Genomic DNA, 27,042 nt, shown 5'->3' with positions numbered 1-27,042 from the left:
AATTTTCTCACCAGAGTCTTCCTATTTTTTTTCCATGGGCAACTGCCCCCTTGATTAATCCCATTTCCCTCAGTCTTAGTTTTTCCAAGCAGCTGAGCAAACAAAGATGCAGGCAGCCATTTTAACGTACTTCCTCCCTCAAGCCCTCTGGGATGGGCCGTCTGTTCATCCTGTTCATAAACCAATGGCCTGAATGTGCTTGGAGAAAGCAGCAAGGATCTTCTGTCAGGATTAATTTTAATAGCCCACAGTCTGTCACTGGGGAATCACAGCCCTGGTAATTGGCTTTAAATTACTATTTGCTGATAAAGAGGGAGATATGAGCTGAAAATTTGGTTCCTCATTTCAAACAGTTTGGATAACTCATGCAAGAATTTACTTTTAGTGTGGAGTGCATGCACTTTACAGCCTAAACCCTTGGGTAGCTGAAGAAAACCTTTTGTTGCAGTGGGATCACACTGAAATACAAAGAGGAAAAATGTGACATTTTATAGAAGTATAGAATTTTAGAATTGGAAGGGAAATGAATCTGTGAATTCTGCAGATGGCTTCACAGGCGAATTCTATCAAACATTTAGAGAGGAGCTAACACCTATCCTTCTCAAACTATTCCAAAATATAGCAGAGGGAGGAACACTCCGAAATTTGTTCTCCGAGGCCACCATCACCCTGATACCAAAACCAGACAAAGATATCACAAAAAAAGAAAATTACAGACCAATATCACTGATGAACATAGATGCAAAAATCCTCAACAAAATACTAGCCAACAGAATCCAAAAACGCATCAAAAGGAACATACACCATGATCAAGTGGGATTTGTCCTAGGAATGCAAGGATTCTTCAATATACACAAATCAATGTGATATACAATATTAACAAATTAAGGAATAAAAACGATATGATCATCTCAGTAGATGCAGGAAAAGCTTCTGACAAAATTCAACACCCATTTATGATAAAAACTACCCAGAAAATGGGCACAGAGGGAACCTACCTCAACATAATAAAGGCCATATATGACAAACCAACAGCTAATATCATTCTCAATGGTGAAAAACTGAAAGCATTTCCACTAAGATCACGAACAATATAAGGATGTCCACTCTCGCCATCGTTATTCGACGTAGTTTTGGAAGTCCTAGCCACGGCAATCAGAAGAAAAAGAAATAAAATGAATACAAACTGGAAAAGAAGCAGTAAAACTGTCACTGTTTGCAGATGACATGATACTATACATAGAAAATCTTAAAGATGCCACCAGAAAACTACTAGAGCTAATCAATGAATTTGGTAAAGTTGCAGGATACAAAATTAATGCACAGAAATCTCTTGTATTCCTATACACTAACAACGATAGATCAGAAAGAGAAATTAAGGAAACAATCCTATTCACCATCGCAACAAAAAGAATAAAATACCTAGGAATAAACCTACCTAAAGAGGCAAAAGACCTGTACTCAGAAAACAATAAAACACCCATGAAAGAAATCAAAGATGACATAAACACATGGAGAAATACACCATGTTCTTGGATTGGAAGAATCAGTATTGTGAAGATGACTATACTACCCAAAGCAATCTACAGATTCAATGCAATCCCTATCAAATTACTTATGGCATTCATCACAGAATTAGAAAAAACAATTTTACAGTTTGTATGGAAACACGAAAGATCCCAAAGAGCCAAAGCAATCTTGAGAAACAAAAACGGAGCTGGAGGAATCAGGATCCCCGACTCCAAACTATACTACAAAGCTACAGTAATCAAGACAGTATGGTACCAGCACAAAAACAGAAAAATAGATCAATGGTACAGTAATAGAAAGCCCAGAGATAAACCCACGCACATGTAGTCACCTAATTTATGACAAAGGAGGCAAGAACATACAATGGAGAAAAGACAGCCTCTTCAATAAGTGGTGCTAGGAAAACTGGACAGCTACATTTAAAAGAATGAAATTAGAACACTCCCTAACACCATACACAAAAATAAACTCAAAGTGGATTAAAGGTGTAAATGTTAAGACTGGACACTATAAAACTCTTAGAGGAAAACATAGTAAAAACACTCTTTGACATAAACCACAGCAGGATCTTTTTTGACTCACCTCCTAGAGTAATGAAAATAAAAACAAAATTAAACAAATAGGACCTAATTAAACTTAAAAGCTTTTGCACAGTGAAGGAAACCATAAACAAGACCCTCGGAATGGGAGAAAATATTTGCAAAGGAAGCAACAAAGGATTAATCTCCAAAATATACAAATAGCTCATTGAGCTCAATATCAAAAAAACAACCCAATCAAAAACTGGGCAGAAGATTTAAATAGACATCTCTCCAAGGAGGACATACAGGTGGCCAAGGGGCATACGAAAGGATGCTCAACATCACTAATTATTAGAGAAATACAAATCAAAACTACACTGAGGTATCACCTCACACCAGTCAGAATGGCCATCATCAAAAAGTCTACAAACAATAAATGCTGGAGAGGGTGTGGAGAAAAGCGAACCCTCCTGCACTGTTGGTGGGAATGTAGATTGATACAGCCACTATGGAGAACAGTGTGGAGGTTCCTTAAAAACTAAAAATAGAACTACCATACGACCCAGCAATCCCACTATTGGGCATATACCCTGAGAAAACCATAATTCAAAAGGACACATGTACCCCAATGTTCACTGCAGCACTATTTACAATAGCCAGGTCATGAAAATAACCTGAATGTCCAACGACAGATGAATGGATAAAGAAGATGTGGTACAGAGGATCGGTGCCAACTGGCACTCACCAGCCCGAGAGGCTTCTCTGCTCCCCCACCGGGGCTGGCGGGGCTGGGAGTTGAGGCTCAGGCTTCAGTCGGAGCGCAAGGAGAGGACTGGGGTTGGCGGCGTGAACACAGCCTGCAGGGGGTTAGTGTGCCACGGCTGGCCGGGAGGGAGTCCGGGGAAAAGTCTGGACCTGCCAAAGAGGCAAGAGACTTTTTCTTCCCTCTTTGTTTCCTGGTGCGCGAGGAGAGGGGATTAAGAACGCTTCTTAAAAGGAGCTCCAGAGACGGGCGCGAGCTGCGGCTAAAAGCGCGGACCCCAGAGACAGGCATGAGACACTAAGGCTGCTGCTGCCTCCACCAAGGGGCCTGTGTGCAAGCACAGGTCACTATCCATGCCCCCCTTCCGGGGAGCCTGTGCAGCCCGCCACTGCCAGGGTCCCGGGATCCAGGGACAACTCCCCCGGGAGAACGCACGGCGCGCCTCAGGCTGGTGCAACGTCACGCCGGCCTCTGCCGCCGCAGACTCGCCCTGCACTCCGTGCCCCTCCCTCTCCCCCAGCCTGAGTGAGCCAGAGCCCCCGAATAAGCAGCTCCTTTAACCCCGTCGTGTCTGAGCAAAGAACAGACGCCCTCCGGCGACCTACACGCAGAGGCGGGGCCAAATCCAAAGCTGAGCACCTGAGAGCTGTGAGAACAAAGAAGACAAAGGGAAATCTCTCCCAGCAGCCTCAGAAGCAGATTAAAGCTCCACAATCAGTTTCATGTACCCTGCATCTGTGGAATACATGAACAGACAACGAATCATCCCAAATTAAGGAGGTGGACTTTGAGAGCAAGATTTATGATTTTTTCCCCTTTTCCTTTTTTTCTGTGTGGATGAAAGGCTCTTGATGCTGCAGCCAGGAGTCAGTGCTGTGCCTCTGAGGTGGGAGAGCCAACTTCAGGACACTGGTCCACAAGAGACCTCCCAGCTCCACATAATATCAAACGGCGAAAATCTCCCAGAGATCTCCATCTCAACACCAGCACCCAGCTTCACTCAACGACCAGCAAGCTACAATGCTGAACATCCTATGCCAAACAACTAGCAAGACAGGAACACAACCCCACCCATTAGCAAACAGGCTGCCTAAAATCATAATAAGTCCACAGACACCCCAAAACACACCACCAGACGTGGACCTGCCCACCAGAAAGACAAGATCCAGCCTCATCTACCAGAACACAGGCACTAGTCCCCTCCACAAGGAAGCCTACACAACCCACTGAACAAACCTTAGCCACTGGGGACAGACACCAAAAACAATGGGAACAATGAACCTGCAGCCTGCAAAAAGGAGACCCCAAACACAGTAAGATAAGCAAAATGAGAAGACAGATAAACACACAGCAGATGAAGGAGCAAGATAAAAACCCACCGGACCTAACAAATGAAGAGGAAATAGGCAGTCTACCTGAAAAAGAATTCAGAATAATGATAGTAAAGATGATCCAAAATTTGGAAATAGAATACACAAAATGCAAGAAACATTTAACAAGGACCTAGAGAACTAAAGATGAAACAAACAACGATGAACAACACAATAAATGAAATTAAAAATACTCTAGATGTGATCAATAGCAGAATAACTGAGGCAGAAGAACGGATAAGTGACCTGGAAGATAAAATAGTGGAAATAACTACTGCAGAGCAGAATAAAGAATGAAAAGAACTGAGGACAGTCTCAGAGACCTCTGGGACAACATCAAATGCACCAACATTCGAATTATAGGGTTTCCAGAAGAAGAAGAGAAAAAGAAAGGGACTGAGAAAATATTTGAAGAGATTATAGTTGAAAACTTCCCTAATATGGGAAAGGAAATAGTTGATGAAGTCCAGGAAGCACAGAGAGTCCCATACAGGATAAATCCAAGGAGAAATACGCCAAGACACATATTAATCAAACTGTCAAAAATTAAATACAAAGAAAACATATTAAAAGCAGCAAGGGAAAAACAACAAAACACACAAGAGAATCCCCATAAGGTTAACAGCTGATCTTTCAGCAGAAACTCAGCAAGCCAGAAGGGACTGGCAGGACATATTTAAAGTGATGAAGAAGAAAAACCTGCAGCCAAGATTACTCTACCCAGCACGGATCTCATTCAGATTTGATGGAGAAATTAAAACCTTTACAAACAAGCAAAAGCTGAGAGAGTTCAGCACCACCAAACCAGCTCTACAACAACTGCTAAAGGAACTTCTCTAGGCAAGAAACACAAGAGAAGTAAAGGACCTACAATAACGAACCCAAAACAATTAAGAAAATGGGAATAGGAACATACATATTGATAATTACCTTAAATGTAAATGGACTGAATGCTCCCACCAAAACACACAGATTGGCTGAATGGATACAAAAACAAGACCCATATATATGCTGTCTACAAGAGACCCACTTCAGACCTAGAGACAATACAGACTGAAAGTAATGGGATGGAAAAAGTTATTTCATGCAAATGGAAACCAAAAGAAAGCCGGACTAGCAATTCTCATATCAGACAAAATAGACTTTAAAATAAAGACTATTAGAAGAGACAAAGAAGGACACTACATAATGATCAAGGGATTGATCCAAGAAGATATAACAATTGTAAATATTTATGCACCCAACATTGGAGCACCTCAATACATAAGGCAAATACTAACAGCCATAAAAGGGGAAATTGACAGTAACACATTCATAGTAGGGGACTTTAACACCCCACTTTCACCAACGGACAGATCATCCAAAATGAAAATAAATAAGGAAACACAAGTTTTAAATGATACATTAAACAAGATGGACTTAATTGATATTAATAGGACATTCCATCCAAAAACAACAGAATACACATTTTTCTCTAGTGCTCATGGAACATTCTGCAGGATAGATCATATCTTGGGTCACAAATCAAGCCTTGGTAAATTTAAGAAAATTGAAATTGTATCAAGTATCTTTTCCGACAACAACGCTATGAGACTAGATATCAATTACAGAAAAAGATCTGTAAAAATACAAACACATGGAGGCTAAACGATATACTACTTAATAACGAAGTGATCACTGAAGAAATCAAAGAAGAAATTAAAAAATACCTAGAAACAAATGACAATGGAGACATGATGATCCAAAATCTATGGGATGCAGCAAAAGCAGCTGTAAGAGGGCAGTTTATAGCAATACAATCCTACCTTAAGAAACCGGAAACATCTCAAATAAACAACCTAACCTTGCGCCTAAAGCAATTAGAGAAAGAAGAACCAAAAAAACCCAAAGTTAGCAGAAGGAAAGAAATCATAAAAATCAGATTAAAAATAAATGAAAAAGAAACGAAGGAAATAATAGCAAAGATCAATAAAACTAAAAGCTGGTTGTTTGAGAAGATAAACAAAATTGATAAACCATTAGCCAGACTCATCAAGAAAACAAGGGAGAAGACTCAAATCAATAGAATTACAAATGAAAAAGGAGAAGTAACAACTGACATTGCAGAAATACAGAAGATCACGACAAATTACTACAAGCAACTCTATGCCAATAAAATGGACAATCTGGAAGAAATGGACAAATTCTTAGAAATGCACAACCTGCCAAGACTGAATCAGGAAGAAATAGAAAATAAGAACAGACCAATCACAAGCACTGAAATTGAAACTGTGATTCAAAATCTTCCAACAAACAAAAGCCCAAGGCCAGATGGCTTCACAGGCGAATTCTTTCAAACATTTAGAGAAGAGCTAACAGCTTTCCTTCCCAAACTCTTCCATAATATAGCAGAGGGAGGAACACTCCCAAACTCATTCTACGAGGCCACCATCACCTTGAAACCAAAACCAGACAAGGATGTTACAAAGAAAGAAAACTACATGCCAATATCACTGATGAACATAGATGCAAAAATCCTCAACAAAATACTAGCAAACAGAATCCAACAGCACATTAAATGGATCATACACCATGATCAAGTTGGGTTTATTCCAGGAATGCAAGGATTCTTCAATTTACGCAAATCAATCAACGTGATACACTATATTAACAAATTGAAGGAGAAAAACCATGCGATCATCTCAATAGATGCAGAGAAAGCTTTCGACAAAATTCAACACCCATTTATGACAAAAACCCTGCAGAGAGTAGGCATATACGGAACTTTCCTCAACATAATAAAGGCCATATATGACAACCCACAGCCAACATCGTCCTCAATGGTGAAAAACTGAAAGCATCTCCACTAAGATCAGGAACCAGACAAGGTTGCCCACTCTCACCACTCTTATTCAACATAGTTTTGGAAGTTTTAGCCACAGCAATCAGAGAAAAAAAGGAAATAAAAGGAATCCAAATCGGAAAAGAAGAAGTAAAGCTGTCACTGTTTGCAGATGACATGATACTATACATAGAGAATCCTAAAGATGCTACCAGAAAACTACTAGAGCTAATCAATGAATTTGGTAAAGTAGCAGGATACAAAATTAATGCACAGAAATCTCTGGCATTCCTATACACTAATGATGAAATATCTGAAAGTGAAATCAAGAAAACACTCCCATTTACCAATGCAACAAAAAGAATAAAATATCTAGGATTAAACCTACCTAAGGAGACAAAAGACCTGTATGCAGAAAATTATAAGACACTGATGAAAGAAATTAAAGATAATACAAATAGATGGAGAGATATACCATGTTCTTGGATTGGAAGAATCAACATTGTGAAAATGACTCTACTATCCAAAGCAATCTACAGATTCAATGCAATCCCTATCAAACTACCACTGGCATTTTTCACAGAACTATAAAAAAAATTTCACAATTTGTATGGAAACACAAAAGACCCCGAATAGCCAAAGCAATCTTGAGAACGAAAAACGGAGCTGGAGGAATCAGGCTCCCTGACTTCAGACTATACTAATCAAGACAGTATGGTACTGGCACAAAAACAGAAAGATAGATCAATGGAACAGGATAGAAAGTCCAGAGATAAACCCACGCACATATGGTCACCTTATCTTTGATAAAGGAGGCAGGAATGTACAGTGAAGAAAGGACAGCTTCTTCAATAAGTGGTGCTGGGAAAACTGGACAGGTACATGTAAAAGTATGAGATTAGATCACTCCCTAACACCATATACAAAAATAAGCTCAAAATGGATTAAAGACCTAAATGTAAGGCCAGAAACTATCAAACTCTTAGAGGAAAACATAGGCAGGACATTCTATGACATAAATCACAGCAAGATCCTTTTTGACCCACCTCCTAGAGAAATGGAAATAAAAGCAAAAATAGACAAATGGGACCTAATGAAACTTCAAAGTTTTTGCACAGCAAAGGAAACCAAAAACAAGACCAAAAGACAACCCTCAGAATGGGAGAAAATATTTGCAAATGAAGCAACTGAAAAAGAATTAATCTCTAAAATTTATAAGCAGCTCATGCAGCTCAATAAAAAAAAAACAACCAACCCAATCCAAAAATGGGCAGAAGACCTAAATAGACATTTCTCCAAAGAAGACATACAGATGGCCAACAAACACATGAAAGAATGCTCAACATCACTAATCATTAGAGAAATGCAAATCAAAACTACAATGAGATATCATCTCACACTGGTTAGAATGGCCATCATCAAAAAATCTAGAAACAATAAATGCTGGAGAGGGTGTGGAGAAAAGGGAACACTCTTGCACTGCTGGTGGGAATGTGAATTGGTACAGCCACTATGGAGAACAGTATGGAAGTTCCTTAAAAAACTACAAATAGAACTACCATATGACCCAGCAATCCCACTACTGGGCATATACCCTGAGAAAACCATAATTCAGAAAGAGTCATGTACGAAAATGTTCATTGCAGCTCTAGTTACAATAGCCCGGAGATGGAAACAACCTAAGTGTCCATCATCGGATGAATGGATAAAGAAGATGTGGCACACATATAAACAATGGAATATTACTCAGCCATAAAAAGAAATGAAATTGAGCTATTTGTTATGAGGTGGATAGACATAGAGTCTGTCATACAGACTGAAGTAAGTCAGAAAGAGAGAGACAAATACCGTATGCTAACACATATATATGGAATTTAAGAAAAAAAATGTCATGAAGAACCTAGGGTAAGACAGGAATAAAGACACAGACCTACTAGAGAATGGACTTGAGGATATGGGGAGGGGGAAGGGTAAGCTGTGACAAAGCGAGAGAAAGGCATGGACATATATATACACGCTACCAAACGTAACGTAGATAGCTAGTGGGAAGCAGCAGCATAGCACAGGGAGATCAGCTCGGTGCTTTGTGACCGCCTGGAGGGGTGGGATAGGGAGGGTTGGAGGGAGGGAGACACAAGAGGGAAAAGATATGGGAACATATGCATATGTATAACTGATTCACTTTGTTATAAAGCAGAAACTAACACAATTGTAAAGCAATTATGCTCCAATAAAGATGTAAAAAAAAAAGATGTGGTACATATATACAATGGAATATTAGCCATAAAAAGGAAAGAAACTGGGTCATTTGTAGAGATTGTGGATGAACCTAGAGTCTGTCACAGAATGAAGTAAGCCAGAAAGAGAAAAATATCATATGTTAACGCATATATGTGGAATCTAGAAAAATGGTACAGATGAACATATTTGCAGGGCACGAATAGAGATGCAGACATAGAGAACAGACATGTGCACACGGTGGGGGGGGAAGGGGAGGGTGGGACGAAGTGGGTAATTAGGATTGACATATATACACTACCATGTGTACAACAGATAGCTAATGGGAGCATGCTATAAAGCACAGGAAGCTCAGCTCAGTGTTCTGTGACGACCGAGATGGGGGGGGAGGGAGGTCTGAGAGGGAGGGGATATATGTATACATATAGCTGATTCACTTCGTTGTACAGCAGAAACTAACACAACATTGTAAAGCAATTATACTTAAATAAAATATTTTTTAAATAAAATTTAAAAATCTTTCAGTTAAAAAGATAAAAAGCACAGAAAGTAAAAAAAAAAAGAATTTACTTTTAATGCGGAGTACATGCACTTTACAGCCTAAACCCTTGGGTCCCTGAGGAAAACCTTTTGTTGCGGTGGGATCACAGAGAAATACAAAGAGAGGAAATGTGACATTTTGTAGAAGTATAGAGCTGGAAGGGAAATAAATTTGTGAATTCCTCAGCATAGAGCTTCCTATGAGGCTTTCTGTTTCTGATATCTGTGCAGAGAAATGGATTCCCCTTATTGCCCCTTCCACTTTTTTCTCTCCCTCTCTACCAAGTCCTTTCTCTTTCCTTTTTTTTTTTTCACTGTTTTTCTCATACCCAATCCCAATTGCCTGTTCCTTCCCCTACTTTCTGTTCCGAACTGGCCAGGCTCCTGTCAGTTATTTGTGAAATTCTGTGCTGAAGGACAGAAAGATGAGGCAGCTGGCAAGACTGGTCCATGGAGAAAGCACTTTGGGGGACTGACTGGAAGAGGAGGGTTGGTAAATGGTACACAGGTGTCAGCCATCGTTCAATTAAGTCTTGGGTTTACCACTCTTGATTAATTTTTCATTAGCTATGGTTGCTATGGGCTTGACTCAAAGTTCAGCATGTTCCATTTCCACACGGATGCTTAAGAAAAACCACATTCTCACACACGCACACGAAAATAGTATTTGTTTCATAGTTGTTTATGACCCTTGGTTTTCATCTCTTCTCCATGTGCTCAGCATGTACCAGGGCAGAGCAAAAGCGAGCCTTCCCTCTCCTCAGTCAGCTCTCTCACCCTGAAGGCCAGTCATCAATCAAGCCTTGATTTTCCTAACATTGATGAGATTGGGCTCTGTATTAGTCAGGGTTCATCAGAGTAAAAGATCCAATAGTGTGTGTGTTTTTGTGTATTTACAATTCTATCAGCCATTATGAGAGAGAGAGAGAGACAGAGAGAGACAGAGAGAGAGAGACAGAGAGACAGAGAGAGACAGAGAGAGAGAGAGAGAGGGAGGAAGAGAGAGGAAGAGAGAGGGAGAGAGAGGGAGAGAGGGAGAGAGGGAGAGAGGGAGAGAGGGAGAGAGGGAGAGAGGGAGAGAGGGAGAGAGGGAGAGAGAGACAGAGAGACAGAGAGACAGAGACAGAGAGAAACAGAGAGGGAGGGAGGGAGAGGGAGGGAGAGGGAGGGAGAGGGAGGGAGAGGGAGGGAGAGGGAGGGAGAGGGAGGGAGAGGGAGGGAGGGAGGGAGGGAGGGGGAGGGAGGGAGGGAGGGGGAGGGAGGGAGGGATTCATTTTAAGGAACTGGCTCAGGTAATTATCACTGCAGGGCAGACCAGCAGGTTAGAGGCCCAGGAACTTGCAGTTCAAGTCTGAAGGCTATCTGCTGGCAGAATTCCTTCTTGCTCGGGGGAGGTCAATCTTTGTTCTCTTAAGGGCTTCAGCTGATCAGCTGAGTCCCATGCATATTATAGGAGGCGATCTGATTTACTACTCTAAGTCCACTGATTTGAATGTTAATCTCAGCAAAAAAAACCACTTTCACAGAAACATCTAGAATAAAGTTGGAACAAATTTCTTCACTTGCTAAGCCTCTTGGTTAGTGATTAGAGAACTAGACAGTTGGTGCACCCGTTGTTAGGAATTCGGATTTGTATTATAACTTTAAGTCCTAAGTTATGTTGTGTAAAAGATTCTGTCCCGTACCACTGAAAATATTTTCACAGTAATTATGGTTAACGTTTATATTAAAAGCTTAAGATCTGTATATATAGAAGGGTATTTCATTAAGAAGGGGAATATGGGGGAAACGCAGAGAGAAAAATTGAGAGGGAGATTCTATGAGTTAGTACCTGCTATATGCAATAGGGGAGATAGAAAAGCACAAATATAGCTCCTTGACAGAATTCCCTGACTTCACAAGTTTGTTAGGAAAGAAATCACCATGCACAATACAACTGGAGAAGCATAATATGTTCTAAGCACTACAGTTATGCTCAGAGAGCAATCTGGGTTGGAATAATCTAAGAAGGTTCAGGGAGAAGGTGAGACTTGAGCTAAGATTTATAATGAGCTAGGGGAAAATGGACAGCCTTCCACAAAACGAAAACAGCTGGCGGCAAAATTCTGAGGCTTGAGAGAAAGCATCCTTCCTTTGAGGGCACCTGTGGCCCAGGATCAGATGGGGGAATAAAGGCCTTCAGCTGCAGTCCAGGGACAGGGTAAGAAAGGCTTTGGCGGAGCTTGTCAGGGGACTGCTATCTGACAAGGGCCTTACTCAAGTACTTCTCATTTAGCTTGGGATGGAGCAGGTTACTGAAATTCTGGGCTTCAAAGCAGGGTTTATGTTGAGAATTTTGATACACTAAACTGATCAGAATGGACTAGATTGCAAGGATACAGAAATGGCTTCAGCTGTGCTCCCTCAAGTCGCTTCAGATTTTATCTAGCCTTCTGTCTGGGAGGGAATTGCTTGTTTATTATATCACCATACAAAGGACAGAGAAAATGTAAATTTTCCATATCAAAGAAGGGGGAGACTGGTGTTGGAGGTTATAGGGTCTTTCAAACCTCCCAGTGGATATCTATTATGACTATAGCATGCTTCCCACTATTTTCTTTGGGACACAGCTCTCCTTGCTGAACTATAAAGAGAAGGTAAGAGCCAGGTGTGATGCTTATTATACTGCTTTCTTCAACAGCCTAAAAAACTTTCTCACAATTTGGAAGAAGGAGATTTTCAAATTGGTGTGGTAGAAGGAGCACCTGGGCATTTGTGTCTAAAATCTGATGTTCTCACTTAATAGTTTTGTGCCCTGGGAAAACTTCAGTTTTTGTGCCTTTGTTTTTCTATAGGCAAAATAGGGAACTGTGAAAGAGAGGTTCTCCACTGGCTTGTACAGCATCTCCCACCCCCATCACCTCTTGTGGGGCTTTGCAATCCTGTGTGTGTGTCGGGGAGGGTTGCGTTTTAATCGTGTGTGTGTGCGTGTGCGCGCGTCGGGGAGGGGTGCGTTTTGTATTCTTATGAGGAGTGCCAAAGCAACTAGTGGGCAGAAGCCAGACACCAAGTATCCTGCAATGCCTGAGGCAGTCCGCAAACGAAGAAAAGTCCTGCTCCAAAAGCCACAGAACCCCATTAAGAAACGCTCATGGTCCCTAAGGGTCCTTCCAACTTTAACATTTGAGGACTTCACTAAGCCTTGCACTTGGAGGGCCACGCCAAAGGCCAGGGCCTCCCGTGCCCGGCACATCCCCCAACCTCACCAACTGCTAACCAAATCATCACTCAGGCTTCCACATGTATTTCACTTCTCGGAGATACCTTCCCTGGTGCCTGTTGCCATCTTATAACTCTATTGTTTGACTGTTACTTGATTAATGTCTGCCCCCCTCCCCGACTCGGTCAACTCCTCAAGGGCAGGGCCCGGAGCACTCACCTAATACTTTCTGAACATAACAGGCGGAGAGCGGATGCACAGGGGAAGAACAAGCGACTCGAAAGCGCGCCTCGCCGGCGTCTGACGTCACTCGGCAACTTCCGTTCCTTCCCACCCCCTCCGGCCACCCCTCCTCCCTGTCCGTGTTTGTTTCCGGCGTTTTAATAAAGCTCGATTCGGCTAGAAGAAGACTGTTCTTCCGGGAAAATGGCGACTCCCGCTCGTTCGCCGGAGTCCCCGCCGGCCGCGGATCCGCCGCCAGCAGCAGGGGCTGCCGAGGACGCCGAGTGCCCGCCGCCTCGCCAGCCTCAGCCCCCGCAGAATGTTCTCGCTGCCCCGCGGCTTCGAGCCCCAAGCTCCCGAGGACTTGGGGCAGCGGAGTTTGTCGGAGCTGCGGGAAATGTTGAAGCGCCAGGAGAGACTTTTGCGCAACGTGTAAGCTTGGGTCCCGCCGAGTCACCGCCGGGCTCCTAGGGTTCAAGCTCCCTGGGAGGCGTCCCTCCCCGCCCCCACCCCGATCCCGTCCCTGGAAGGTGACCTTGCTTCAGTCAGGTCCCTTCCAGGCCCACGGGCGAGTGGCCGGCCTACAATCGCAGAGCCGACCGCTTCCAGCCAGGCGCGGGGCGCCTGTGGGGATGGCTTCCTAGCGTTTCAGCTCGTCATCAGCTCCTCGTTGGTTTTACCCAGCTCCTGTGTCGGTTCTCCGAAGGGGGGGATCTGTATCCCAAATCCTTTCTCCTTCCCTCCTCCCCAGTAGTGCCCCAAACATCTAGTCAATTTCATCTGTAGATCCCTATTTTTACAGGAACTGTAGGAAATGGGAAGAGTGGGATAAAAGAGTTGTTTTATTAGGCAAAGAAAGTTTGATTCCCATTCAGCTGGTAGACTTAATAGGTTTTAGCAGAGGATCGGTATAATGAAAATGATTTTTTAGGAAGCTGATTTTAGCAGGTCGGTGCAGGATAGTTTGAAGGAATAAGAGGCAGAAGAGAGTAGGAGGATATTTTCAGAGAGGTTCCCAGTAGGGGAGTTGTAAGAAAGTGAACTAGAAGGGTAGTTGTGGGATTGGGAAAACTTCATCAGGTGTAGGATAATTTGAATATGTAGTCGACAGAGATGGCTGAAGTTTCCAGCCTGTATGGAACACCATTAATAAAAATAGGAAAGTTGGGGGAGGGGAATAGGTCTGAGATTGATTTACCAGAGCTGAGTTGATGGAAGAGTTAATTATATCTGATTAAAAGCTGGAGAAGTGGTCAGGAGGCTCAAGAGAGAGAGAGAGAAGGTTGGGAAAACATGGGCATCGCAACTGGAGACGGATGTTAAGTTAGAATTGGGGGAATGAATGTAGTGTCATAAAGAATAGGGGGCCTGAGATCTAACCCTCCCTTCCCATTTTATTGTATGGCTGAAGAAAAGGAAATCAGAAAAGGAACTTCTGCCACTTAGCAAAAGGGGCAAATGATCACTTGGGGGGCTTCTTACAACTATTTTGACTTGGTGAGAATGGGATTTTAGTCTACAGTGGTGAGTTAACTTTTGGTCTTAGGACCCCTTTTACTCTTAAGACAGCATCCTGAAGAGCTCTTGTGTGTCATATCTACTCATATTTATCATTGTCTTAGGAATTACAAGTGAGAATCCTTAAAACACAAGAATGCACAAGCACACATATTCTATTAGCCATGAGAGCAATGATATCATCCATATCATGTGGCCTCTGGCAAACTCCCCTGTACTCATGGTAAGAAAATGAGAGTGAAAATGCCAAATAGTATCTTAGTGTTATTATTAAAATAGTTTTGATCTTGCAGGTCCATCCACCTCCCCTCCCCATGAAGGTCTTGGAGATCACACTTTTAAAAACTGATGATTTGGGGGATGTCTTTTATTAGTATCATGCTTAAAATACTTCTGCAGAAATTCTAATTAGATGAGACAAATGAGGCATATTCCCTATTCTTCCTGCAGCCCCTTCTTTTTGGGGGGTATTTGGATAATGATTCTCTTATTTCATTCCTGTTTTGGGGCAGTTGGAAATTGGATTTTTGACTTAAAGATTGATTCTTCTCCCTTTGAGAATAATGCTTTTTTGTCTGTATATCTCAAGTTTAAAAACACGGCTGTCTCTAATGTATACCTGTTCTTTTCCTTTTGCCAGAAAATTCATTTGCAAATTGCCCGACAAAGGTAAAAAGATCTTAGACTCCGTCGCCAAACTGAAAGCTGCCATTGCAGAACGTGAAGAAGTTAGAGGAAGAAGTGAACTCTTTCATCCCATTAGTGTAGACTGTAAGGAGAGGCAAAAAGCGATTACAGTTGTTGATGGGGACACAGATAAGGCCCGGAATTCTGACCAGATACTTGATACTTCATCACCAGTTCCTGGCTGTTCCTCTGTAGCTAACATCACATCATCTCAGACAACCTCACAACAACAGGGACTGGCACGTCCGACTCTCGGAGGCGATGCTGAGGCCCCTGAGGCTGAACACACAGTGAGCGAACGCCCAGCTTCCAGCATCAGAACTGCCACGCCTTCCTCATCTGCAGCTAGTGAGCCCCTCACTCAGCATCGTGCTTCAAGTCAAGTGGAGGATCATCCTAGCAGCTCGGACGACCTGTTTATTGATAGATTACAAAGGATCACCATTGCAGACCCCGTTGAACACCACTCAGAAGAAAACCAGAGTCCTGAGAACTTGGCTGGCCTTTGCAGTGGGCTGCAGAAGAAGCCTCATTACATGGAAGTGCTAGAAATGCGAGCCAAAAACCCCATGCCCCTACAGCATAAATTTAAAACCAATGTGTAAGTACCATCAGAAGCAGGCTTGTCACAGGAGCATAATGTCTGTTAAACTCAAAAAACTGGGAGAATGCTTTAAGGTCAGTGGACTTGGTGTGAGAACTACTTGTACTTGGGAATGAGGGTATTGTGGAAACAGGGAAACTAGCCTGGCTGGAGTGGAGGATTCATGTTGAAAAATGCTTTAGTTTTTTTAGCCAAATAATTGAAAAGGTCTTCAATGACAGATGGAGTGTTAAATTTCAGGAGACTTCAGCAATGTCTCATATTAAACATGGAGTTAGAGAATTTATTACAGTTTTTTCCAGAACCATTTTCTGGTATGTAGTTCCCCCTTTGACTAGCCTGTAAGCTAAGGGGAAAACAATTGCAGGAGCTGATAGCCTTTCTCAGTAAAAAATATTTGTGTGCTCACTATATGTAAGCAGCAGATGCTGTGGCCGTACAAGAGTAAAGATTCTGCTCCTTATGGAGTTTACGACCTAAATGAGGACTCGCGGCTTACACACTTGGAAGAACGTTAAACTGTATAATTTCAGGAGGAAGGGAGCTGAGAAGGGGTTAAAAAAACTGAAAACAGATTTGGGCAGGAGGGGCAAATGAACCCTGCTTCTAAGGTCCTTGTCATAGTTTTGTGTCTGAAATCTTCAGAAAAACAAAAGCTCTTTGCAAAGAGTATTATTTATTTATATGCAAATATAACATTCAAATCAGGGAGTAGATTTATAAGAATGTAACATCAGATACAAAGTCTAACCACTACTGCCTTTCTTTGAAAAACTGAAAGCCTATATAGGTAAAAATACTTAAAACCAATTTTTTTGTTATAGAGACTTTAAAGTTTAGTCCTATCTTACCATTCATTTTTATAACCTCAAAACTATTTCTTCTGCATAGAAAACCAGAATTATGTTACATTAATTTTTAGTTAGGAATAAAAAGTAATCATTGATTATTTGGTCATCTTGTGCGTGGTGAGGTATCTTTCCTCACTTCTAGGGAGGCAGAAGACCAGAAGCATCATCTAGTCAATATATACAACAGAGAAGACAATACACTGATCCTGGTTCTGTTTTATGGTCATTTAGCTGGAAGTGGGAGGAGAGTAAGGGAGTATCAGTGGAGGGTTCCCAAGGGAAGTTTATGAGAGACAGAGACAGAAGTGCAGTTATCAACAGGCTGGGCCTTGGTAAGTCAGGCTGTAGACAAATGGAGGTTGGGAGGTGGGATAAGGGTGTCCTTTGGCTTCTTTTCTACTCTTCCTTTGGCCTCCTACATGCTCCTCTGGATGCTGGAGGCCGCCCATCATCTACTTCTAGTCCAAGTCTTCCCAGAACTTCAGATTTGTGTAACTGTGAAACCCGACCATGTGGGGGTGATCTGTGGCACCTTAGGTTTACCAGGTACAAAGTAGAACTCATTTCTTCCCAAACTACTTTCTCCCATATTCCCTAAGTCAGTAGTGCCACTACCTTCTTTCTTTCCCTCCTTTCCGTATCTGCTAGCCATGGAACCTGACAGTATATTTCCTTGACCTTCAACTCTAATCATTGTTATGTTCATCCTTTCTCCTGTCAAAGTGAAGACTCTCATTGCTCTCTTAGGCTATAGATGTGGTCTGTCCTGGCCTAGTTTTAACGCTACCAGTCCATCCTCTCCACTGCTGCCATAGTGCAGTTTGTAAAATGTAAACCTGAACCTGTTACATAGAATAGAAGTCTTCTCTGTGTACTGGACCCAGCCTACTCCGCCAGCTGTATCTTGCTGCCTTTTCCATTTTCTCCACTTCCAGTGCTTCCTGTGTGCTGCAGCCCTGTCACTCCTCACTCCCTGCTGGGATGCCATCAGGGATCCCATAATTTACATGCCGAATTCTTATTATTCTGAGACTCCTCAAATTGCACACTTTTTTTTTTTTTTTTTGCGGTACACGGGCCTCTCACTGTTGTGGCCTCTCCCGTGCGGAGCACAGGCTCTGGACGTGCAGGCTCAGTGGCCATGGCTCACGGGCCCAGCCGCTCCGCGGCATGTGAGATCTTCCCGGAGTGGGGCATGAACCCGTGTCCCCTGCATTGGCAGGCGGACTCTCAAGCACTGCGCCACCAGGGAAGCCCTAATTGCACTCTTTTGAAGTGCTTCTGACAACCACCCTGTCTCCTATTACAACTGGCCGTTGCCGCCTTTTTGTTCCAGTGTACCATGTGTGGGCCTATTTTATGGCACCTGTGATATTATACTACACTGAAACTGTTTACAAGTTTATTTCCCTCTGCTGGACAGTAAGTCCCTTTGCAAATGTATTTGGGGTTTTTTTTTTTTGTTTTTTTTCTTTTGCGTTATGCGGGCCTCACACTGCTGTGGCCTCTCCCGTTGCGGAGCACAGGCTCCGGACGCGCAGGCTCAGCGGCCATGGCTCACGGGCCCAGCCGCTCCACAGCATGTGGGATCTTCCCGGACCGGGGCACGAACCCGTGTCTCCTGCATCGGCAGGCGGACTCTCAACCACTGCGCCACCAGGGAAGCCCCTGCAAATGTTTTTGAATGAAGAAAATGAAAACAGACTTCAGCTCAAGTATAAGCTGAAGAGAGAAGGGAAAGGCAAAGAGTCTATCTAAACCTATTATCTGTTAGAGCCACACGTTGTCAAATTACTTGCCAAAAAGGTGCCAATTTAAATATTTCTGTTTTTGAGGTAAATATGTTAAAAAAAAGTTTTATTTACACATGTAAATAGTGGTAAAGGGCTTACTATTACTTTTGTAGAAGAATTAATTGCCAAGGTTAAAGGCCACATTTGTGTGTATGAATGTTGCAAATATGTGTCTATGAAAAGGAAGTAGTCTGGTGGTGTAACATAAGTGTTGCTTCCTTCAGCTTACCTTCACATCAACGTGATTCGTTGAGTCCTTGTCAGAGGAGGGGGTCTCCTGTCTCCTCAGAAGAGAGACGGCACAGGGACAGGAAGCATCTCGATGACATCACAGCAGCCCGGCTTCTGCCACTCCACCACATGCCTACACAGCTGCTCTCCACAGAAGAGTCGCTGGCACTTCAGAAACAGCAGAAACAGAGTTATGAGGTATTTAGGATATGACTTGTTTCTTTTCTGCATGTTGGACGCTGCCTGAGTAAGTCAGAATTTACTCCAGGTTGTTCAGGGAGAGCGGGATTTAGTAGAAGGGATTAGGTGCTAGAGACATGGTTAGTGTCCCATCAGGTCTCAGATGTGTGCCTCTAGCTTGCAGAGTCTCAAGTTTGCTGGAACTGCAGGGAACAGCTACCTGTGACATCAAGGTGGTATTTTCCAGGAAATATGGGGAGACTACTGCAAAATTTCACATCTCTGAAAGCCCAGGCTGTAGGTAGCAGTAGTATCTCTTCTTGGTCTTCCACCTTAAAAAACCTATGTGAGAGCTTGTCAGTGGTGGAATCTAATTGGAACCCTGCTAAGAGAATCAAGGAAGTGCGGTTTCCAAGCCCCTTCAATACAGGGAGAGCAGGAGAGGGATGAGGAGGTAGTGGTGTGTTAGGAACAGACAGTTGGGGTCGGATACACAGGCCTGCAGGCCCTTGTAAAGACTGAAGCATCTTCTACTTTTGGTCACTTAATTTTGGATAGCACTTTCTTCAAAGATCTGTGTGTTCTGCATGGAACTTTAAATATGTATGTTGACAGTCTGGGTATAAAATAATGGGATGGGAGAAAATTAAGTGTGAGGACCATTGGGAGGAAAGAAAGGGTCTGATATACTTAGATAGTAATAATTAGAGCCTCCAGGAAAATAGCAGCCAAACCTAGTTTTGCTTAGGTAGATTTTAATGGGGTACCATATGTTACTTACTACAAAATTAGGTTGTTATTCTGCCTTGGCTTTCCATAAAAGCTCCGTTGGCATGGATTGGGATTTTCAAGGCACTCCTTTTTAAAAGCCAGTTTTCTTCCTCTCAGTGCATTCAAGTTATTGCCTGGTTGTAACAGCATTGAGGAATTATTTTTTAAGTTGTCTATTTGATCCTAAATGCCTGTCCGAAGTTATTTTTAGGTTGAATTAAACCATTCAGTTTGGAATTGGTTTCCTTGGTAGTACTAGTTCCACTTCAGTCCCACCTACCTGTGCTATCCGTGGCCTTAGGGGAGGGACATAAACAAGTTCCAGTGGTTTGGGGGGCAGTCTGAGAAAAGTGAAGAGCCAGAGTAGGAATGAGCATTGCCACCTGCCATCAGTCAGTGATGGTGTCTTTGCATGTATAGAAGCACACTGCCAATGTCTAAGACTTACTTAGACTTTTTACTGCATAGTACTTTTCATGGAGTTAATTTGGAGAGGGATAATCAGTTTTTAGTATTCTTTGATTTTCACTGTGGCATCGAAATGTAACTCTCAAGCCTGGAAGCCATGATTTAATCTAGGAAAGAAGATTCTTCCAGTTGGAGGATCAGTACAGCATTAGTGATTTTTGACATTTGATAGCTCAGATTGTTCTTCAGGGTTGTATATACACATGCACGTGCCCACATATTTGAAAATGTTTTCATGTTTATAACTGTCGTAGTGCTAAGCTGATTCCTCAGTTTCTCATGTAGAGGTGGATATTTCAGTGCACATGGTTTATCAGTGGAAGTCTGTCATCACCACTATAGCAGGCTAGTAGTAGCTCTCCCCAGCCCTGCCATGTAGTGTCTGTGGTAGACACAGAGTGCGGTAGAGAACACTGACTGGGCTGGAATGCCCCTTTATTTCCGGTTGTGTTCCAATGACTTCCCATTGAAAAATTGTAGGGAAAAGGTGTGAGTGTATAATTTTTGCTTCATTTTTTGTTTTAAAGGAGATGCAAGCCAAGCTCGCAGCACAAAAATTAGCTGAAAGACTGAATATTAAAATGCAGAGCTATAATCCAGAAGGGGAGTCTTTGAGGAAGTACCAAGAAGTAAGGGATGAAGGCGATGATCAGTCCTCCAATGACGAATTCTGAAGATGGGCATTTGGATCTTCTCCTAAATCTCTGCCTGTTGAGATCTCATTATCTTACATCAAACTTTCTAACAAGTATCAAGATCAGTGTCAGACATGGTTGAGAGAAAGTTTTGTCAAGCTACAACAAGGAAGCTATAAAAATAGCCCACTTTCAGAAGTTAACTTTCATGTGCTTGAAGAGTTTATTATTTGAATATTGTGTTTAATCACATTATATTAAACTTTTGCAGTATGTCGTGTGTTGGTCTGATATTTTAGCATATAGTAGAGCACATTTTTTTCTCTAAGCCAAATGAAAGCAGGTGATTAACTGCTTTTTTCTTTATACTTACCTCTACCAAATAGCATTTATTACATGTCTTTCAGTGAATTATTTAGTTGTCCCAGGCATCACCTAAAATGAATTACAAAAATATAGTTCTCTCCTTTTTTGAGTAATGAAGGGAGCAATCTAGAGAATTTTGTGCATGTTGCATGGGGCTGTTACAGGATTGGATGTGAAATACCAAGGAAGACACTCATAGAAAATGCTTAAAACGTTTGTTTCCTTCTGTTTTCCCTTAGGAAAAATGTTTTCTTTCTTCTGGTTAGGAATAAGGGGTACTTTTAGTTGACGCTGGAGGGTGGATGGTCTTTCTAGGTGACCAGATTTGTCTGGAGTAACATGAGGAACAGGAAGAGTCTAAGATGACTGATGTACGTGAAGGGAGTAGCTGTTCATAGGCCTGGCCTGACTTGACTTCATTGTTCTAACAGATGATAGGTTCAGTTTGATAAGAAAACCAAAAATTTTTTTAAAGCTACCATTGGTTTGTTATCAATATGTTGCTTTTCCGCCCCCCCCCCGATGAGGGTTATGTACACTGCAGAAACCTCAATCTCATATATATGCAATTTTAAAGGACGATGGTTGTCTCCAGAGAAATTAACACGTTATCAAAGTTTTCTTTGTCTAATATGTTGGCGCCTTTAAACACTGTTGAAAGAATAAAATATTAATTAGAGCAACTTCAAAATGCTAATAGTGATGTTTTACTGGTGCTTAATTAAATGTAACTTAACTTTAAAGGAGACTTTGTTTATGAAATTTGATCAAGAATACATTTAGGCAGATGTACATGTGATAGGAAGGGCTCAGTTCTATGTCATGTCCTTCCAGGAATGGCTACTGTTTTCCATCTCCCTTTTGCCCTCCTCCCAACAAAAAGCAAGTAGAAATACGCTGAGCAAACAATTCCATTATTTTTAGTTTTTAAAACTAATTGTAAATGATTTCACATCCTAAAGTTATTTGATGCTCCTTCTTTATAGAATGAATACATGTTATTTCTGGAAAGCTGGATCATGGGAGGGATCACATGCACATACACACAGTCCCCCTGTAGTCCTACCACTGAGAGGGGGCCTCTGTTAACATTTGGGTACGTGTACATACCTTTCTATGCATAGCTATACAATTCTATTTTCAATAATACAATCATACACTGGTTAACAGTCTGCTCTATACACTGTAAACATTTTCACATACTAAATATTTTGCATTTTAGATAGCTGCAGGATATTCCATTTTATGGGTGTACTATAACTTTTAAAATCAACTTGTTGGTAAGTGAGGAAAACTGAGGAATAGTAGTAGGTTTCCATATCTAGCAAGGGAAGGAATCAGGCCTCAAACTCAAGCAATCATCCAACTCCAAAGCCAATGCTCTTCACCAATGAATGTTTACCCTGAGAATGACCCCCAGAAGACAAAATGATATCAACAAACTGACTGGAGAGGAACCAAGATGGCGGAGTAGAAGGATGTGCTCTCACTCCCTCTTGCAAGAACACCAAAATCACAACTAGCTGCTGGACAATCATCGACAGGAAGACACTGGAACTCACCAAAAAAGATACCCCACATCCAAAGACAAAGGAGAAGCCACAATGAGATGGTAGGAGGGGCACAATCACAGTAAAATCAAATCCCATAACTGCTGGGTGGTTGACTCACAGACTGGAGAACACTTATACCACAGAAGTCCACCCACTGGAGTGAAGGTTCTGAGCCCCACATCAGCCTTCCCAACATGGGGGTCTGGCAACGGGGGGAGGAATTCCTAGAGAATCAGACTTTGAAGCCTAGTGGGAATTGACTGCAGGACTTCGACAGGACTGGGGTAACAGAGAATCCACTCTTGGAGGGCACTCACAAAGTAGTGTGCACATCGGGACCCAGAGGAAGGAGCAATGACCCCAGAGGAGACTGAACCAGACCTACCTGCTAGTGTTGGAGGGTCTCCTGCAGAGGCAGGGGTGGCGGCACTGTGGCTCACTGTGGGGACAAGGACACTGGCAGCAGAAGTTCTGGGAAGTACTTGGCGTGAGCCCTCCGAGAGTCTGTCATTAGCCCCACCAAAGAGCCCAGGTAGGCTCCAGTGTTGGGGTGCCTCAGGCCAAACAACCAACAGGGAGGGAACCCAGCCCCACCCATCAGCAGACAAGCAGATTAAAATTTTACTGAGCTCTGCCCACCAGAGCAACACCCAGCTCTATCTACCACCAGTCCCTCCCATCAGGAAGCTTGCACAAGCCTCTTAGATAGCCTCATCCACCAGAGGGCAGACAGCAGAAACAAGAAGAACTACAATCCTGCAGCCTGTGGACAAAAACCACATTCACAGAAAGATAGACAAGATGAAAAGGCAGAGGGCTATGTACCAGATGAAGGAACAAGATAAAACCCCAGAAAAACAACTAAATGAAGTGGAGATAGGCAACCTTCCAGAAAAAGAATTCAAAATAATGATAGTGAAGATGATCCAGGACCTTGGAAAAAGAATGGAGGCAAAGATTGAGAAGATGCAAGAAATGTTTAACAAAGACCTAGAAGAATTAAAGAACAAACAAACAGAGATGAACAATACAATAACTGAAATGAAAACTACACTAGAAGGAATCAATAGCAGAATAACTGAGGCATTAGAACGGATAAGTGACCTGGAAGACAGAATAGTGGAATTCACTGCCACAGAACAGAATAAAGAAAAAAGAATGAAAAGAAATGAAGACAGCCTAAGAGACCTCTGGGACAACATTAAATGCAACAACGTTCACATTATAGGGGTCCCAGAAGGAGAAGAGAGAGAGGAAGGACCTGAGAAAATATCTGAAGAGATTATAGTCGAAAACTTCCCTAACATGGGAAAGGAAATAGCCACCCAAGTCCAGGAAGCGCAGAGAGTCCCAGGCAGGATAAACCCAAGGAGAAACATGCCAAGACACATAGTTATCAAATTGGCAAAAATTAAAGACAAAAATTATTGAAAGCAGCAAGGGAAAAAACGACAAATAACATACAAGGGAACTCCCATAAGGTTAACAGCTGATTTCTCAGCAGAAACTCTACAAGCCAGAAGGGAGTGGCCTGTGGTATTTAAAGTGATGAAAGGGAAGAACCTACAACCAAGATTACTCTACCTGGCAAGGACCTCATTCAGATTCGATGGAGAAATCAAAAGCTTTACAGACAAGCAAAAGCTAAGAGAATTCAGCACCACCAAACCAGCTCTACAACAAATGCTAAAGGAACTTCTCTAAGTGGGGAACACAAGAGAAGAAAAGGATCTACAAAAACAAACCCCAAACAATTAAGAAAATGGTCATAGGAACACACATATTGATAATTACCCTAAACGTGAATGGATTAAATGCTCAAAACAAAAGACACAGGCTTGCTGAATGGATATAAAAACAAGACCCATCTATATGCTGTCTATAAGAGACCCACTTCAGACCTAGGGACACATACAGACTCAAAGTGAGGGGATGGAAAAAGATATTCCATGCAAATGGAAATCAAAAGAAAACTGGAGTAGCTATACTCATATCAGATAAAATAGACTTTACAATAAAAAATGGTACAAGAGACAAGGAAGGACACTACATAATGATCAAGGGATCAATCCAAGAAGAAGATATAACAGTTATAAATATATATACATCCACCATAAGAGCACCTCAATACATAAGGCAAATGCTAACAGCCATAAAAGAGGAAATCGACAGTAACACAATAATAGTGAGGGACTTTAACACCTCACTTACACCAATGGACAGATAATCCAAAATGAAAATAAATAAGGAAACAGAGCTTTAAATGACACAATAGACCAGATAAATTTAATTGATATTTATAGGACATTCCATCCAAAATCAGCAGATTACACTTTCTTCTCAAGTGCTCATGGAACATTCTCCAGGATAGATCACATCTTGGGTCACAAATAAAGCCTCAGTAAATTTAAGAAAGTTGAAATCATATCAAGCATCTTTTCTGGCCACAACGCTATGAGATTAGAAATGAAATACAGGGAGAAGAACATAAAAAACACAAACACATGGAGGCTAAACAATACATTACTAAATAACCAAGAGATCACTGAAGAAATCAAAGAGGAAATCAAAAAATACCTAGAGACAAAAGACAATGAAAACACGATGATCCAAAACCTATGGGATGCAGCAAAAGCAGTTCTAAGAGGCAAGTTTATAGCTATACAAGCCTACCTCAAAAAACAAGAAAAATCTCAAGTAAACAATCTAACCTTACACCTAAAGGAAGTAGAGAAAGAAGAACAAACAAAATCCAGAGTTGGCAGAAGGAAAAAAATCATAAAGATCAGAGCAGAAATAAATGAAATAGAAACAAAGAAAACAATAACAAAGATCAATAAAACTAAAAGCTGGTTCTTTGAGAAGATAAAGTTGATAAACCATTAGCTAGACTGATCAACAAAAAGAGGGAGAGGACTCAAATCAATAAAATTAGAAATGAAAAAGGAGAAGTTACAACAGACACCACAGAAATACAAAGCATCTTAAGAGACTACTACAAGCAACTCTATGCCAATGCCAATAAAATGGACAACCTTGAAGAAATGGACAAATTCTTAGGTATAAACTTCCAAGACTGAACCAGGAAGAAACAGAAAATATGAACAGACCAATCACAAGTAATGAAATTGAAACTGTGATTAAAAATCTTCCAACAAATAAAAGTCCAGGACCAGATGGCTTCCCAGATGAATTCTATCAAACATTTAGAGAAGCGCTAACACCCATCCTTCTCAAACTCTTCCAAAAAAATTGCAGAGGAAGGAACACTCCCAAACTCATTCTATGAGGCCACCATCACCCTGATACCAAAACCAGACAAAGATACTACAAAAAAAGAAAATTACAGACCAATATCACTGATGAATACAGATGCAAAAATCCTCAACAAAATACAAACAGAATCCAACAACACATTAAAAGGATCATACACCATGATCAAGTGGGATTTATCCCAGGGATGCAAGGATTCTTCAATATATGCAAATCAATCGATGCAATACACCACATTAACAAAGTGAAGAATAAAAACCATATGATTGGGCTTCCCTGGTGGCACAGTGGTTGAGAGTCTGCCTGCCGATGCAGGGGACACGAGTTTGTGCCCCGGTCTGGTAAGATCCCACATGCCGCAGAGCGGCTGGGCCCGTGAACCGTGGCCGCTGAGCCTGCGCATCCGGAGCCTGTGCTCCACAACGGGAGAGGCCACAACAGTGAGAGGCCTGCGTACCGCAAAACAAACAAACAAAAAAACCCCATATGATCATCTCAATAGATGCAGAAAAAGCTTTTGACAAAATTCAACGCCCATTTATGATAAAAACTCTCCAGAAAGTGGGCAGAGAGGGAACCTACCTCAACATAATAAAGGCCATATATGACAAACCCATAGCAAACATCATTCTCAATGGTGAAACACTGAAAGCATTTCCTCTAAGATCAGGAACGAGACAAGGATGTCCCCTCTCACCACTATTATTCAACATAGTTTTGGAAGTCCTAGCCACGGCAATCAGAAAAGAAAAAGAAATAAAATGAATACAAATTGGAAAAGAGGAAGTAAAACTGTCACTGTTTGCAGATGACATGATACTATACATAGAGAATCCTAGAAATGCCACCAGAAAATTACTAGAGCTAATCAATGAATCTGGTAAAGTTGCAGGATACAAAATTAATGC

The 27,042-nt window shown here is 41.8% G+C and overlaps 1 protein-coding gene and 1 long non-coding RNA gene across 3 annotated transcripts in view; one reads left to right on the top strand and one right to left on the bottom strand.

Annotated features, from left to right (window-relative positions):
* The window catches only part of LOC115864787 (uncharacterized), a 75,254-nt gene extending 61,628 nt beyond the window's left edge, over nucleotides 1-13,626 (bottom strand). The window contains exon 1 of one of the 2 annotated variants that reach the window (XR_004044126.2): nucleotides 13,202-13,626. This is a non-coding gene — a long non-coding RNA (uncharacterized lncRNA). The remainder of the gene's footprint in view (nucleotides 1-13,201) is intronic. The other variant, XR_009562986.2, reaches the window with a different exon arrangement.
* Nucleotides 13,391-24,941, top strand: POLR2M (RNA polymerase II subunit M). Its single transcript, XM_030878814.2, has 4 exons — nucleotides 13,391-13,636; nucleotides 15,363-16,010; nucleotides 18,882-19,086; nucleotides 20,835-24,941. Exons 1-4 carry the CDS (start codon nucleotides 13,524-13,526, stop codon nucleotides 20,979-20,981), a joined length of 1,113 nt encoding a protein of 370 aa, XP_030734674.1. The 5' UTR covers nucleotides 13,391-13,523; the 3' UTR covers nucleotides 20,982-24,941.
* Nucleotides 24,942-27,042: the final 2,101 nt, after the last annotated feature.

The sequence above is a fragment of the Globicephala melas genome, chromosome 2, assembly GCF_963455315.2.
Source record: "Globicephala melas chromosome 2, mGloMel1.2, whole genome shotgun sequence".
In the NCBI taxonomy this organism is placed as follows: Eukaryota; Metazoa; Chordata; class Mammalia; order Artiodactyla; family Delphinidae; genus Globicephala; species Globicephala melas.
Note: the sequence above shows the minus strand (reverse complement) of the source record. Positions and strands in the feature narration are given on the sequence as shown.

Excerpts from the sequence above, each read along its gene's own strand:
- POLR2M (XM_030878814.2), top strand. The coding sequence starts at position 13,524 with ATGTTCTCGCTGCCCCGCGGCTTCGAGCCCCAAGCTCCCGAGGACTTG. Across the intron at positions 13,637-15,362 it reads GAGAGACTTTTGCGCAACGT|AAAATTCATTTGCAAATTGC; the intron begins GTAAGCTTGGGT and ends TCCTTTTGCCAG. Across the intron at positions 16,011-18,881 it reads CATAAATTTAAAACCAATGT|CTTACCTTCACATCAACGTG; the intron begins GTAAGTACCATC and ends TGCTTCCTTCAG.